The sequence below is a fragment of the Perna viridis genome, chromosome 6 (assembly GCF_037379345.1).
Source record: "Perna viridis isolate PV_CMFRI_1.1 ecotype Kerala chromosome 6, ASM3737934v1, whole genome shotgun sequence".
Taxonomy (NCBI): Eukaryota; Metazoa; Mollusca; class Bivalvia; order Mytilida; family Mytilidae; genus Perna; species Perna viridis.
The window spans coordinates 48,089,781-48,106,990 of record NC_142450.1 but is presented as its reverse complement, the minus strand read 5'-3'; the positions used below and the strand labels follow the sequence as shown (position 1 = coordinate 48,106,990).

The 17,210-nt window shown below is 32.1% G+C and overlaps 2 protein-coding genes and 1 long non-coding RNA gene across 5 annotated transcripts in view; 1 reads left to right on the top strand and 2 right to left on the bottom strand.

Moving 5' to 3' along the window:
• Window positions 1-1,725: 1,725 nt before the first annotated feature.
• Window positions 1,726-13,194, bottom strand: LOC148615354 (gelsolin-like protein 2). Of its 3 annotated transcripts, none has more exons than XM_088590269.1 (14): window positions 13,085-13,194; window positions 12,009-12,037; window positions 8,371-8,454; window positions 7,194-7,267; window positions 6,145-6,219; window positions 5,224-5,289; window positions 4,814-4,941; window positions 4,394-4,502; window positions 4,048-4,158; window positions 3,762-3,848; window positions 3,216-3,310; window positions 2,877-2,955; window positions 2,333-2,428; window positions 1,726-1,913 (listed from the first exon to the last, which is right to left on the bottom strand). In XM_088590269.1, the coding sequence occupies exons 2-14, from the start codon at window positions 12,010-12,012 to the stop codon at window positions 1,818-1,820; spliced, it is 1,104 nt and encodes a 367-aa protein (XP_088446395.1). In that variant the 5' UTR covers window positions 12,013-12,037; window positions 13,085-13,194; the 3' UTR covers window positions 1,726-1,817. The 3 variants fall into 3 exon arrangements, with proteins under 3 accessions (XP_088446395.1, XP_088446396.1, XP_088446394.1); XM_088590270.1 differs by lacking the exon at window positions 13,085-13,194 and adding an exon at window positions 12,569-12,687; XM_088590268.1 differs by lacking the exon at window positions 13,085-13,194 and adding an exon at window positions 12,505-12,682.
• Window positions 8,852-12,203, top strand: LOC148615355 (uncharacterized). The gene is made up of 3 exons (XR_015923872.1): window positions 8,852-9,227; window positions 9,599-9,702; window positions 11,238-12,203. It is a non-coding gene; the product is annotated as an uncharacterized LOC148615355 (long non-coding RNA).
• Window positions 13,195-14,624: 1,430 nt separating the features above from the next.
• LOC148615353 (uncharacterized) overlaps window positions 14,625-17,210 on the bottom strand; it is a 30,895-nt gene continuing 28,309 nt past the window's right edge. Inside the window, exon 16 of the mRNA XM_088590266.1 lies at window positions 14,625-16,620. Coding sequence (XP_088446392.1) covers window positions 16,449-16,620 — 172 coding nt within the window. The 3' untranslated portion in view covers window positions 14,625-16,448. The remainder of the gene's footprint in view (window positions 16,621-17,210) is intronic.

Here is a 17,210-nt window from a genome sequence, read left to right as displayed (position 1 = left end):
TATTCAATAGACATTGATTTTGAATTGCACAGTTAGATTTACTGTATATGATTATAGATGTAGAGTAACACCATACACTCAATCAACAAATGCAGGCATTGATATACAACTACATGTATGTTAAAAAATGTTTGGTTATTTTTGTTAAGTATTAAAAATAAATGTCTACTCTTTTTCTTTTCTTATATTTGCAGATAGACAAATATGGATATATTAAGTTTTATTAAATTGTGAAGATTTACAGGATTTAATGAAATAGAGATTCTAAAGAAAAGCCAATGACAGTGTTTTGAAATGCTGAATGTACATACATGTTACGTTGGTTCTGAAACCAAACGATACTGGTAGTGCCTCTGAGTATAATTTATACAGCTGCAAAACAAGTACTATAGTATACGGTTTTTGTCCATAGAAACATTTTTCAGGCTACAAATGTATATAACTATTTAGAAGTTGATTAAAATTGTTTGATACAAGTCGCACACTACCAAGTTGGTCCTAAGGAAGGGTGATTGACAGGCTTTTTAGGGATTTGAAAATGGAGCATTCCCAAACCCCGAATTAGCCTACATATATGTATATTTTTAATATAATAATGTCACCGCAAAACATTGTACATTGGTATGATGCTAACAGTGGCGTCACCGTCGGCGGTGTCCGTGTCGTCATCCTTATTCACTTGGTTTTCGTGCGATGACTTTATAGTTATGGTTGATCAATTATTTTAAAATTTTGATAGGATTTTACTAACTACTATGCTCTTATTTGATATTGAGTTTATGGTCCCTGCCATTTTAAAATAAAGGCCATCCATGTAACTGACAGATACCACACTGTAGGTTTCTGTTAATCTAAAAAAAAACTTTGAGTCCAGAATTTTATCAAACTAACCTGTATAAAGTGAAATGGCCAATCTTTATCACGACATAGCAGGTTCAACACATCCATGCAAGTACACCTTCAAGGGAGAAGCATTGTAATATGTATATGACTTGTCTTATGGCAATCCATGATGGAATTTGTTCCCCATTTAGATGTTTATTAACACATCTTAATGGATATTTACCAACATGTGGATAATTCAATTATTTATATCAATAAATGGAGAAGTTTTGCAAACACATTCAATACAAATCGTATGTATGTTCAAATTTGCTCTTCGGGCATCACCAGTCTGCGTCCATACTCAGGCGCGTAGATGAGGCCAAATTGAAGTGCAGGCAAAATTGCGGCAAGGGGTCTTGGGGCCGCTTTAGACCCCCAGCAGGTCCAGGGAGGAGCCCTAGTAGGGGATCCAGGGGGGAGCCCCCCCCCCGAAGCTCCGCGGAGATAGCGTTTTAGAGCATCATTTATGCCTGTCCTGGATGTATTTTATCTAAAAAAAATAAATACAAAAACAAAATTGGCTTTGCCTAACGGCAGCTACGCGCCTGATACTTGCCCTCGGGCAATGCCAATCTGTGTCCACACTTGTTTGATATAAAAATGTTTTTGTTTTTAATATTTTTGTTTTGCTTTCTATGCTTTTCTTTTTTATTTCTTTTTTGTTTATAACTTCTCACCTCTGTTGATGTCCACTTAAGTGCTGTTTTGTTATAGACATCTAATTTGTCAGTTTTATTGGTGGTAATTCATTTTGCCTGTTTTTCTTCGTACAGAAAAAGAGTCTTATACTATTCATGTTTGAGTGATTATTGTATTTGTTACAGCACTAATTAATTCAAATTGTAAGTCAATGACTTTAATTTCTAATTTGTTAAATTATATAATTTACAATTATTGTATATATATGATATCAGTAATGTCTATTTAAGAAATTAGTCATCCAATGCAGCAGTGAAAACATTAGAAGGCTGGCCTTCCTTCAGAACTGTTATTGGAATCGTCGGATGATCTGTTGTCATCAGGTATTTCTGAAATCAAAAAATTACATCATTATTGCTTTAATCTGATTAAAAAAATGTTTTATTGAGATCCGAACGAAAAAATAACACAGAGAATGCCTTTATGTTATATTAATCCCTATGCCATAGGTTTCATCACACTTCAAAAATCAAATCAACTGAGTTCATTAGTTAATGCTTTTAATTACATTAACTAAATTACATGTATTTGTATTTGTAACATCTTTTTAAAGAAGCATTTTACAGATCAAACGATACTAAATAGTAGTAGGGATAGTAACGATATGGAATGTAAATGGAAATTTTAGAAACATCCAACAGCAATTTATAATATCATTTCAGGTGACGCACAGATGGCTACAGTTAAGTTAGAAACGTCCCCTAATTATAAATTTAACAGTCTTATGATAAGAGTGTGAGATACTTACATGAGCGTATGTCATTCCATTCTTACGTTCTGCTAAATCAGTATCATTACCAATCCAAACAAAACATTCCTTCTGAGTGTCAAAGATGAAAACATCCTGCAATATACACATTTCAATAACAGTTATAAATGATATCCAGCCTTAAATAAAGCCCGAAAATAAACAGAACATGTGCTCTATATTGATCAGTCCGTCCGTTCGTCCGTAACGATTCTTATTCGGGATGTCAAATCTTGTCTTTTGATTTCTGGCATGTGACTACAATACGACCTGTCGCCTACCATGTTTGGTGGCCTACCAGGGTTGGTGCCTTTGATCATGAATCCTGACTTCGAGGTCTGTTATTTTGTTGTTTAGATGAAAGAAATAGTGTATGGGCTGTAACGTATTTGTCATTTGTTTAAATTAGCTATATTGATATTACGTGTCTGTCATTACAATTTGTTCACTAGAATTTGTTAACAATGAGACACACAGAGATACAGTTTGTCAAAAAGGAAGTTTGTTTTCCCAAATTAATATATAAGTCAACCAAGAATCTAACCTCTGATTTAAAATCATCCATTTGTATTGCACTCTCTTTTACCAGACTAAATTCCATTTCACCGGAAGCGTTGGATAATCTACAAGGTAATATGAAAAGTTTATTCTATGTATATGGATTCTGGTTAAGTACTTTTTTAATTAACTCTTCACATACAACTCTGTGAAATATGTTATTCATGTTCATCATTTAAATGTTACTTCTCGGAATAGATATATCTAGTAAACATTTCTAGAAAAGGTCGACGTCACTGAAAATGAAACAATATTATTGTAAGATGTAGACTACTGGTCATGGCGGTAAATTCAAATTCAAAGTCATGAACACTACTTTTCTAACCTGTATAATGTTTTCTTTGAAGCCTGTGCTTCATAAGTAGGATCAATGTCATCATCATCGTCATCTTCATCATCAAGGTATGTGTAAAACTTGTGCTGTAAAATAAAAATAATCAAAAACATGTTAAAATGGGCGTCACTTAAAACTGTGTATATCGTCATCCTCATTGGAATGCTAGAATTTCTAAAACGGATTCCTTTCGGGTGAAAACAGTTAGGAATCTCTACCTTATTCTCACCTCATGATTACTACACCTAAATTAAAGTTTACAGATTAATTTGCTTTTCCAGTTTCAGAGGTGATAGTGATGCTCGTTTGTATGTAGTTACTGTTTCGTTTGTATGTATGTTATGGTCTTAGTGCATTGTAATTTTGGTGTTCCAAGTGTTATCTTGGCAACAGATTTGTACCTTTGGTATTATTTCTTCTTTGTTTCAATAAACTGATTCGGGTGTCTATAGTTATTAATGTCTATTCTTTATTCTTTATATAAAGAAACGAACTGTTATCAGCATTGATGGACGTGTGTTTATTTCCTGAACTTACAGAATCAGTTATGTCCCCTTCGTCTAATGTTTCTACACTAGGTTTACCATTCCTCTTACTCTTCAATTCTTGTAAATATTGTAAAGCCTGTAGAAAGAAAAGTTAACAGTAAAATTTTGAGAAAAAAAATTTCATAAACACAAAACAGTAGAAGTTGTTATGTAAATAAGTCTTCATCAGAGGTCTAATACTGTTGATGAGAGGTAACACCTTGAAACACCTGAACAACATACCGAAAGCCATATTTGTATATAGGTATTTCTTATATTCATGGGTACCTACTTACTTTAAATTTTTCATCTTTATTACATTCCTTTCCATTCCACATATAGATCTGTAGTCCAAGATCTAAGATATATACATCAGTTGAACTTAGCTTATTCATTTTACGTGCAATCTGAAAATATAATATTTAACTTCGTATGAGAGTCATTACATACATCACTGAAAAGCTCGATCTTAAGAAAGTATCATAGACTAAGTATGGACAAAATAGATCAAGGACTATACATTACTAATGACTGCAGGGTATCAGAATGCCATTATTAAACTTAACTGTATGTACACAAAACGGTATGAGTAAATATTAAAATGTACATCACATACTAGAATTTATAAACCCTGCTAGTTACCTCTTTAACAACCACTTTCTTCTTATCACCATGGAAATGAAATAATCTTTTTATTTCAGCTTGTTCCGTCACTCGTCTGAATCCTGAATCAGCTCCACCCTTCATAGTTCTGTAAGAAAAAAATAGAATGAAGCAACGAGGTGTTGTAATACACCTAAAATTATAATGATGGTGAAGTGTTCATTTGACAACCTGTTATTCTATCAACAGTATTCCGGCACAACATCTACCAGTATGCATTGAAATTCTTATTTCACTCTAAAATCTATGCGTCCGGTATATCTGAAACTGTTATTGAAGTTTTGTTTTGGGAATATTTTAGAAAAAAAGAAAGCAAGAAAATTATCAGAAATGATAAAATTTTGGTAAAGATAATCTGAAGAATGATGAAAATGGATGCTGGTCTGTAATAGAGCTTACGTCATTGAAGGGAAGTATGACTTGAAGAGTTGAGATTCATTGCCTTGGACTTCTCTGTGTTGTACCGGAACATCATCCAATAATGTATCTAACTCAACTGTTTTATAGGCAGCTGTGCCATACTCGTCCTGGAAAGATTAAAAGACCATTTAAAAAAATAGGATTTTCGATTCCCTTGTTATATTCAATAGACGTTCATTGTAAAATAAAAATGTAAGATTTTCTTCTCTAATGGCAATAGATTCTTTTAAAGATATTATTGCAGATGGATGTCTGCTTTTTTATTTAAAAATCCAAATTTGCAATAAACATGGACTAAGTCTATAATTCAGAAAGTACATTACACAATAAATCATACCTTGTGTACTGTACTTCCAATTCAAAATGTACATTTAAACAATAAAACATACCTGTGTACTGTACTTTCCAATCCAGAAATGTACATCGTACAATATCTTATCTTCCTGTTTATAGGTCTGTCCAAATAAACACATTGTATTGTGAATTAAAAATAAATACAAAGATTTTTATTAAGCATCACGTCATAAAAAAGTATGATACTTTCAAGTTATACCTTACAAGATGCAAGAGTATACCACAGTCCCACTATCAAATATCCAAGACTACTATATTATTCGTGTTTATACACTAATCTGGCTACATATTTGATAGTGGAAGCACGCCCCTGTGCGTAACCACGAACGATTATTACGGTGGGGTAATAGTCTTTAAATTGATTTGGAGACCAAAGGGGCCTCCCGAGATTATATTCCTTGAAAACTTACTATTTGGAAGAAGTACATTAGTCATCTTCCATTTCTATCACATGGCCTAATAACTATATAAACATAAATGTGTACAATTTGTACACCTGTTCGATATGATTGCACTTATTCCGGGTTTCTTCATTAGAATTATTTTAAAATTGGTACGTAGCTTCTTGGTACGGAATAGTGCCATGTAAGTCTTTTGCGGATTTATCGGCCATATACGTCCTGGTACATTATATTGTTGAATGTGGTCACCTTAGTAGGATGGCGAATGCAGCTTTTGATGTAGCGATCATAAAACCATGCAAGAACTGTACTGATCCTTGACAAACTTGGTTGATTCTAGATTCATTTTGTAATAAGTAGATAATGTCATAAAATTAAGTTAGGATTCTTGATTATGTCAATTGAAAGTTTCATGGTGATTTAATTTAGCATAGTATTGGCTTTTTACTTAACACATATTGGTGCCTAACAATCTGTAAGGAGCTATGAATCATGTAAAACTTAGATAAGAATATTATCTTCCCAAAACTCCATATCTGACAGTAAGCTACTTACATTGAGTATAATGTAGGAATCGCCGTCATAAAATTCACCATAATCATCCTTAGCCCAGTTTGTCACTTTAAATTTCTATAAAAAAAAAAAAAAAACGAAAACCATTAAAATCAACATGAACAGATCGACTTACAATAAATACCAAACTGCATACAGATTTCATTCAATGCGTCCCTACATAAAACAAGTACTATCTTTTAAAAAGATGGCCGACGCAGTAAAATTTTGTTCTTTTAACTTTTAAAGTTTTTACATTTCTTTCAAGAAAATAACACATGGCACGCAATTTCAAATTTTCAATAGAGATTTTTCGAACGCCACAAAGTTATCAGTATTTGGCCAATCGGGAAACAGAATTGCGATAAGGTGACATGCGTTTCCATGGAATAGCGTCCTTAATTTGAAAGGGCAAAGAGCGAAACTATACCCACTGCGCCGGAAAAATTTTTTTACTAAGTTCATTCTAATTGTCAATGCATGAAATTGTTGACAAAAGTTGTGGGTGCAAATTCAGTTTTAAGACCGTGCTTTCCGTTGGGGGTATGTCTTTGTGTATCAGTTTTTCTTCCCCAATCCTAAATACGACTTTCCAGATTAAATAGTTTTTTATTCAAATCTACAGGTATGGTTTGTTTTTCACGTCATTTTACGCTTTCATCTTTCATAAACATTTTGACGAAAATATCTGATAAACTTTGTTTTCAACACTTGATCCATTAAGATTAATTTTAATCGTTATAGATCCGGTTGTTAAATTTATTATCTTTTCTTCAAAAGTGCGTTTGAAAACATTGAACTTCTTATATTAATTCTAGTGAAAAACAAGAAACAAGACCAAATTTGTACACGCATATAAGCATACCATCTGTGGCATTTTCACCGTTCTTTGTCCTGTATGTATAAAAACCTAAGATTGATAATACTATTTTATGTGATTGTATCATGTATTTGCAGATATCATCTGTTGGAATCAAAGAACTTTATGAGATGCTCTTTCATCTTCATTACAACAATATACCCCTAATACAGAGTGGTTTGTTACAACCTACCACTATTCTCCAGATTTGTAGGCCTTCTTGTTGTCCAGCGCCCTTCCATGCTGGCTCTGTCATAGCAGACTCCTCTGAAAATACATACAAGGATTGGTCGTAATATATCATAAAGCGATCAGAAAATTCAACAGGGAAATGTAGTTAAAGATGCCGGGACTACATTTGTATCAGGTGAAAGGTCAATTGTCTGCCGTTAATACTACACGTAAACTTTGTAGTGATATGAATTGGTAGATGTACAGTGATATAACTGATGTATGATCCTTTGGACATTGTATGGCATAAATTTACTGTCAGAAAAAAATGATTTAAAAATATCTTTCAATCCACCTCTGCCTTTGTTTGTAATATGTTTTTAATTTAAATTCAAAGCATACTGTATTTATTACGTATCCAAGGAAGATAATCATGAACGATATTTACATGAATTCTTATTTCATTTTTATCAGTTTTCCATCCTATTTAGTATCAACCAAGGGAACTTCCCAAAATAGTACCCAACATTTCCAAATGTAATGAAAAGAAACTTCCGTAATGCTTTCATACATAAAACTGCAATTTGAGTACTCTACTAGTAATCTTTGTAAGAATTATGCAAATTCTGTAAAATGTGATACACCACAAAAAGACTACACTTTTTGTTATTAAGTTGCTTTATATGTCTGTATGATGAAATGTATAATCATTCATTCCAATCTGTATTCTTTTAGATCATCCACATTGAAAATCCAACAGTCTCTATTGTATTTTAGTGTTATTTACGGAGTTACCCCCCTTAATTTTGAAGTCTACAGTACATTCTATATATTTTTTATATCCAAAAAACAATGGTTACATGTATATGAAAAGCCACATGTTAATTTTCTTCTTACTAAAACATTTTAAATAAGATATCAAAAATAAAAAGAGAGGGTTTAACTTCCCTACTACTTATAAAACCACAACAGTAAAGTAAGCTTCACCCGAACTACACCAAATAAATGTCTTGAAATGCGCGAGTATCTTAGTAACACAATAATTATGACACGACAAAATGTGTACACATGTGGGTATTTCCCGACACTCATATTTCAGAAGATAGACTTTCTAGGTTTGTTTGACTTCCGTTCAGTTGAGCTCCTTCAATTTATTTAAACGTCTTTGCTGACATTCGTTCATTAATATGACCACTCACTTTTAACATTTTTCTCTGTATCAGAACCAAACAGTGCCATGTTGGAGTCCTTCCAGTCATATTTCTTTGCCTTTCTAAGCCCAGCTGAAATTTGAAATGTAATCAAAATGAAATGTCCAGTCTGACACCACTGTCAAATGGAAATATAGAGTAAACTTGACACGCAATAACTAGTACATTATCTCTTATAAATTATTACAGTGGTAATATACATGTATACAATAGACAATATTTATTGGCTCAAAAAATCATATTAAATGGTTATGGCATGTAGTATTAAAAATTATAAAGAAACAAATTAACAAATTAACACACATTGGATAATAGATCATTTTGTGGGAAGTTGTTGAGTATGCTCAATATACACTTCCGCGAGGTAGGGCTTGGGTAGAACAAAAGAATTTTCCTCGCCGAAGTGTATATTGAGTATGCTGAGTAATCATGATGTGACAGTGGTTTAACTTTTACAGAAATATTTATACATTTATTCTGATTTCCCTATATTCTTTTATAAAGTTTATAATTAATTTAGGTATGCTGTATGAGCTGCTTAAGAAAGTAAATGGATTCTTTTATTGAGAAAAATGAATTTAAGTACGAAAATTTACTGATTTTTTTTTGTTTGCCAATTATTATTTGTGTGTGTGTGTGTATAATGAGAACATATTGAGAAAAAGAGGTGTTCTTCATCAATACCACTATTATTAAATGAATTACAAATTCTCTTATATCTGTATTATTATACATGCATCTCCCTTTTTCTATTGCTAAAGCATGGCCACTGATACGGAACTTACAAAGGATGGATCTGTCAGATTAATTTTTACAAATGTCTAGATGAGCAGGTCATTTCGAAGGTGTGTAGATTTTTCGAAAAAAAAGTTTTTTCCATTTGCTGATGTCACATTATTTATATTTTGTTTAGATTGGTCAATTATTCTTTGCTCAATTCTATATAAGTAAAATTCAATGTTATTTATGTTCAGATTTAGGTAACTGAAACCTAGATTATTCGACATATTTGAAAATGTGCGACATCCACACACTACTATCTTTAACTTTATTATAAATATTATAAATCAGAGAATGCAATGTTAATTATGTGAACTAAAAACTTCAAAAGATTTAATTGGACTCTGAGGTGTAAGGTTGTTCTATTTATTTCTGCTAAGCAGGCCATATTTGTTGCTTTTCAATGAACTCCAAAAATTTCTTTTACAAATTTCAGGTGTAGGTGTTCATATGAGTCAGAGTCTCTGCACATATTGGATAATAATAAACTGGGGTATTGGGACATTTCTTCGATTTGTATAGGACCAGAGTTTCAAAAATGTAATTATAATTATTATGTTGATACGTCGTTCACAAGCAACCGGTATCCGTATTATCAAGCCTGTCATCTTAATTTTGGACGTTTTGTTTGTGAGAACTATTATGCTAGCTTAAGAAATATTGACCCCTTTCTCATTATTTACTAAAAGAATTAGATTAACCTAGATTAAGTCGGTTTATTAAGTAACGGAGAATTAAATTACAAAACAATATATCATATTGTCCCATATTATAAATCTCCACATTACACACTCATTGTACTGGTTTATAGGTTAAGTGAACATGTTCCCTATACATACTGGTAATTTATTCCATAAACCAGATATTTTATTGTGTTTTTATCGAAAGAAGTAAACAATGTTGTCATTTAGTGGTCGCTTCAATACATTGTAGTCTACTCGGAAATGTAACCGCTGAATAGGTTAATTCGCAAGGGATATTCGTTCAAGATAGCATTTGATTCGTTCATAGGGTCTTTACATAGAAATTTGCACATTATATTTAAAAACAGTTTTCGGCATGACATAGATTGTGTCCGTTTGGTATTATTTATGATGTACCAAGGTGAGAATTGGAATTGATATTATATATGATGAACACATAACTTTTTGTAGGTTTAAACTGGTCTGGAACTGGCGTGTCAGTAAACTGATATAAGTCCTTTGTGCATTTGTGTAACGAATGATAAGTTTATTTATATTTTAACAAGGGACTCGGACCTTTTTAAACGATTTTTTAGTTATGTTTAATTGAGTAATATTTTTGAAAGGGGGTGTAAACACCGAAGAACTTTATCCCCGCCGCGTTTTTGCGTCTTTCCTGTCAGGAATTTCTATCAGCTGTATTGTCGTGTTTCGTCTTAACTTTCAGTTTCATTTATGTTGCTGGAATATTAAGAGGAAACTATATATAGCTACTACGCTGTACCTGTTGTTTTGGGACCAGCTGCAGCCTGCCTTTACGCGTCGTTCATTGAAGACCCATGGTTGGTCTTGACGTAGGGTTGTGGTCTGGCATATATTCACCCATACTCATTTTCGTTATACATGTATCCGTTTCTTGGAACGTATTTGTGTAAGTCTGATGTAAAGTATTGTAAGGCCTTTAAATTTACGAAAATTCACTTTTGTTACAACATACCATCAACTGATAGAATGGACGAATATCTAGATTTGATCTCTAAGTGACCACATAAGAAATGTTGGTACGAGGCGGAGAGTTTGGAGCTCATATCCGGAATATTCACAGTCCTGAAGTTGAGACATTCATTTCCTTGTAGTAATAGGGTGAATGGAGTTTATGAAATCCTATTTCCATTCAATTGTAGTGAAAGTGGATATTTATGACATTTAATTCATGCGTTTTAACACCTACGTTCGAGAGACGTGCATTAAACGACCAGACCGAATCAATACAAAACAGGCGAAGCAAAACATTAAAAAAACATCAACAACAAACAAGTCTCAATACAGCATTACTAAAAGTGATGATACACTAATACTACGTTTTCTTATATTTGAAGCCATTTTTTTCAGTTTCCCTGTATACGATGAGAATCTTACTTCCTTAATCTTACGCTCGAAAGTTACTGTCGCAATACGAGTGCATGGAGGACAAAGGCACCAACAGAAAATAGAAAAGTCAATTTGAAATAAATTGACGGCTAAGCAACATTCCACATAGCAGATAAGTCTTGTAAAGGTCAAAATACAGAACTTTATTTTACTTGGTATAATTGTGGGCTAACAAAAATTTAAATGGATTGTTAGTAGGCGGAGGCCTTAAAGTATAGCGTGTTTATAATCCCAAAAATGTTAATTCATAAGGGTTTAGCATAAATGTACTTTTTGAGTGGGTTGGGGAATTTCAGTCATAGGATAACATTTTACAATAAGATTTTATGATTGATAAATATAGATCGATCGGGGAAACTTTAGCAAAAATATTAAAAACAGAGGTTTACATTTTTATCCTACGTTTTATAATTTAATGCTTAGTATTTAAAAAATCAGAACGACCAACCATCAACCCCTTTTCCTCCCCAACCCCAAAAATAGTTGGTACAATATATCTACTGCAATAGATACCAATTTTTTATGTATAATACACTTAAAGATTCAGTCATATATACATATATATAGCATCAACTTTTTGAGCAATATTCTTCACTGTTACCTCATCGTAGAAAAAAAAACATGAAAAAAGCGATCAATGAGAAAACTTGTGTACATGTATGTAAATATAGATCTATATAAGGTCATGATCTGGTTCACAATACCATAAAAAAGTAATAAACATTAACTTACACATTGTAGCGATGATCAACAACCACGCCCTGTCGAGAAACAAATCAATATCAGACTATATGTTAATATATCAATAGTGGCAATATAGTCCACGTCTAGATGTTATCTTTTAAAGAGAATTCTCAAGTATAGGATGCTTCCTTATCCGGAAATACACAGTATATAATCAATGAGAGTTAGTTCTGGCGGCAAAAATATGTAGAGAACGTACATGTACATGTATCATACAGGTAGCTCTTAAGATGCTTATAATTCGCGATCAATTGCATAAAAAAATTGAACAAAAATTAAAAAATGGTGAATTCAGTAAGTTAGGATAATTAAGCTGCATTCACAGATTTCAAAGTTTTAAATGTATGACAAGTTGTTTACAGGTAAATGTCAACCTTGAAATTCCGATTCTATATAACGGTACATACACGGTGCGATTGATAAATTGTAAGGATGATCCCGATCAATGCTACAAAATATTGATGTATTGTAGAAAAGTACGTACTGTTTGTGAAAGAAATGTCCCAATACACGCAATAAAAGGTCGGGAAAAGGGTAGTTAAACCTACTACGTTCCAAATCACAGATGAGAAAAGTTCCGTGTCAAGGCTGAGAGACTTTCCTTAGGCTTATGATCATCAAGGAAATATGTATATTTTACAGTCAGTAGTCAGTGAAGTGTGATACAGTGTTAATCATAACATACATATTTATATAGATACCATATAGTTGTGGGTGTCACCAAACGTTGTAATGTCAAGTTTGATAAAATAGTCTTAAAATTACCTAATACAGTAAAAAAAGTGTATAGGTGGATCCTTATAACAGCTGACTTAACTACAGTTCCCTTTCACGGGAATGGACCCGGAAAGAATTAAAAAACTAAACAAAAGTTTCACAACATATATAATAAAGTAAGTTTAGAATTATACATACACTTATGCAATCTTCAATGGATTACAATTTCCCTTATAAAATAAAATGTAGGCACTTTCAAAAAGGTCGTCGTCCTCCGGCAACTCGGATTTATAAATGAATTTATTTACATAAATATTTTCATATGAAACTTACAACAAAATACTTACAAAACACAAATGAAACTTGCAGACTTTCCCCCACCAGAGACGTAACCTATTGTATGCGTTGTAAAATCCGGTTACATTACTGACAATAATAGGATTATATGATACACAATGTCCTCATGCATTAAAAACATACATAACTATTTTATAAGTAAAAAAAAAAAACAATACTTGAATATTATTCTTGCAAGATTTTCAGAATTTGTTCACAGTTCTAGTAATTGTTTTACAACTTTTTGATTAAAAGAAAACAATCTATCGTTTTTATTTATCATTATTAACAGAACTCTACAACTACAATTCATCTTGCTCATATTACGAGGACATCAAAGAAGTTATACATGACACTGCAATGACCCTATGTTAGTGCTGTACTCTTAAAGGTTTTTTTTCAAGTGTCGAACCATTTGGCAACCACTATTACTCACATTACATAGTTTATAAAACGGAAGACGTCCAGTCATCTGGCTACTTGAAAAAGTTAAGTGTCACATGTTATTTCAGCAATGATCTGTACCATTTTTATATCAAACACTACCAATCTGCAGGTTTTAGCCCGTATGTCTGTTAGCCTGTTCATTGAACAATTTATTTCGCAGTAGTATTATTTTGTGCTTCTTCGTATCCGGTACCAGATTCAGTATATCTATACCCATCAAATGATATTCAGTTGAGGGTTGATAAGACCAATTAGAAAATAGCTTTAAATTTAAAAGTTCTCTTTTCTACTTCTTTTACCAAATAGATTACTCCATGTTCAAGGCCAAAAATCTCTATGTGTTCCTTTGGAAAACTTTGGAAATCTTGTGGGCTAGATTGAATAAAATATCTCTGCCAACAATTTTTAAACATTGTTAACATACCTCCCTTAACAATCATTGAAAAATAGTTAATATCTTAATCTTTGACTAGAAATACTGTGAACATGAACAAAGTGAATACTCCTCACTAAAAACAGATTTAATGTTAAATGTAAAAATCCAACAGTTGGATTATCCTCTCTTTGAAGTACTCCCACAGTAATAATATTCCATCAAGATGCCTAACTTTCCTAAAAAAAATCATCACAATCCATTGAGGGGTTTAAGAGCAGTTCTGCTTACGAGGTTTTTACATGAAAAAAAAAACAAGAGTTGGATTATTACCCTTTGGAGTCCCCTGAGAGTCATATATTCTTTCATGAACAATTGCACATGGAACAAAGCCTTAGTACAAAGTTTCATCAAAATCCTATGAGCAGTTTAGAAGTAGTGCTGACAAGAAATGTGGATAGACAGACAAATTGGGGGGAGGGGGGTCCTATACACCCCCTCTATAACTTTGTTGTCAGTGGTATAACGAACTATATGTAATCAGGACTTGCCTTTACAAAATATAAGAACAGACAGACAGGAGGGGTGATCACTAAATATAGACTGACTTACTTTGTCTGAGGTTTAAAAAGGAAAATTATTATATAACACTATCTAACAAACATGATGTATAAGTGAAGTTGAATCCATTCAATAGAAAAAAAAAAAGAAAATTACGTAGGAAAAAGTAACAATGTTCCACCATTTTATTCATATTCTAACATATTTATAAACAAAACTAACAGCTGTGTGACATATCTGTCATTTGGTAAATAAAACACAACATTAGATATCAAAATAGAAATACTGAGGTAATAAGTGCTTCACAACGTAAAGAAGAAAACTAAGTCAATGTGTAAAGAATTCCAAATAAGTTATTGCATTAATTTTCTAACTACAAGGGCCATAACTCAGTAAAGAATAAACCACCCTGAACAAAATTCAAATTTGATTTGTAACTGGTCATGCCGAATTAAATAATACATAGCAATTTGTGTAATTAACTGATAAGAAACATACAGAAAACAATGCTTATATTACATATGGAAAATCTGTATTATTTTAATGAAATATATGATAACCATAGAAATATCATACAATATATATGATCAATTTAATAAAACTAGAAATACTGTGAGCTAGCTAAATCTTTAATTTTATATATACATGTAACCGTAGAGTTCAACTATCCCCATCAGGAGTCTTCCTACAGTAACTATATTCCTTCCTGAAATTCCCTTAAGGTAGAGGTGCACTTACAAGGTCTTAACAAGTAAAACCCGGAAGTTGGATTATCTCCCTGTGGAATCCTCTGACAGTAACTATAATACTTCATGCATATCTATATGTGATGGCCAACCTTCATATAAATGTTCCATTAAAATCAATTGAGCAGTGTAGGAGGAGTTGCACTTACAAGAAATGTGGACCATAAGACAGGTTGATTCCTAACCCCACTCCCCAAACTTTGTTTGCAGGAGGTATAAACAATATCGTTAATACAATATGTATGATCAATTTAACATAGCAAGTAATACTGTACATATCATCAATTTAACATAAAAAATATTATTGTAGATTAAATACATATGATCAATTAAGGTATACATGTAAAATTGTAATCCTGATACACATGATCAATATAACAATTACATCATTATACAAACATGAGCATTTATATGAGCACTAAATACCTGCATAAAAGCAGATGGTTATCTTTTCTGGCTTAAGGTTACATTCCTGGACAGATCAATAATCCTTAGCTAGTACAGATGAGCACATAATATGCCTGATTCGTCTTTTTGATAGACAGAAGTCCCATAAACTCAAGGTTAAAAAACCATTAAAAAAGAAAAATCCTGAAAGTGTTATGAAGTTTTGCGAGGATGGTTTGTAGAAAGAGGGAGACAGAAATGTGTATTAAACATAGTTAAACACTATCAATATCTGAAAGTTTATTTCTGAATCTGCATGATTGAAAATGTTATATAACAACTATATCTTCTAAAATACAATGTTAATCACAGAACTTGTATGTCTGAGAAAATTAATTCATTAAAATGGGATAAAAATTAGCAAAAAAAATTCATTCGCATGGAAAATATCATATTTTCAATTATTTATTGTATCTGTTTTTTCCCGAATGTTTAATTAGATGTCTGTCTCACAGTTAAAGGAAAGAAGAAATATAGTTGTAAACACATAAATCTGACAAAAACTAAGTGATTGTTCCCATGATGTATTGTTTCATACATAAGAGTACATTTTTGAGTAAATTTGAGAACTTGGTCTTAAGCAAATTCTAATTTTTTTCATCATGGATAAAATCAACACATACGTTTATATTTTTCTTTTAGTTCCTGTAACATTTACAGGAATATAAAAGTAACAAAATTTGTAAATCATTAAATATTATAGAAACAAAAAATATTCCAAAAGAAAAACACTACAATAAAATCAACCATTCAGTTCTGTACATCAAACTGTACATTATCTCATTGTATGTTCATTACACATCAAAAGTTCTCTTTAAACATGAAATCTTTCCACAGACTATTTTTCACCAATAACTCTTTGTGAGGCTGCATTTTCTTCATCAGTATCCTTTTATGATGTGGTTTGGCCACTTGCACCATACATTGGATTACAGCACTACCATATTTATTGGTCAACAGATCCAGGAAAGTACTGAAAATGTGATATATTAAGGATAGATTAGACTTGTCTGAAGGAACTTGATGATGTTGCCATAAACCAATAAGATCAGAATTTTTCTAAAGAATATCAAACTTCAGGGAACTATCACTGCAACATAATTACTTTTAATTAATTTAATATCTATCACTGCAACATAATTACTTTTAATTAATTTAATATCTGCATGACAAGAATCGAAAGTGATTTAGTCAAGCAATACATCATGCAAATCAGTGAAGTAAAGATTTGATGGTAATACATGTATTCAAAAGATTAACCACTCAATCTGGCAAAGTGAAGTATAGACGTGGGCAAAATGTCTTTAGATAACCACTCAATCTGGCAAAATGAAGTATAGACGTGGGCAAAATGTATTTAGATAACCACTCAATCCAGCTAAATGAAGTGAAGATGTTCACAAGATTATCACTCAGTCCTACAAAGTAAAGATGTTGGGGAAATGTCCACAAGATTATCACTCAGTCCTACAAAGTAAAGATGTTGGGGAAATGTCCACAAGATTACCACTCAATTTGGCAAAATGAAGTGAAGATGTTGAGGAAATGTCCACAAGATTACCA

Coding starts and splice junctions, on each gene's coding strand:
- LOC148615354 (XM_088590269.1), bottom strand. Junction 7,268..8,370: donor TACAGAGAAAAATGTTAAAA/GTGAGTGGTCAT, acceptor ATGTATTTTCAG/AGGAGTCTGCTATGACAGAG. Junction 1,914..2,332: donor ATGGAATGACATACGCTCAT/GTAAGTATCTCA, acceptor TTTTGATTTCAG/AAATACCTGATGACAACAGA.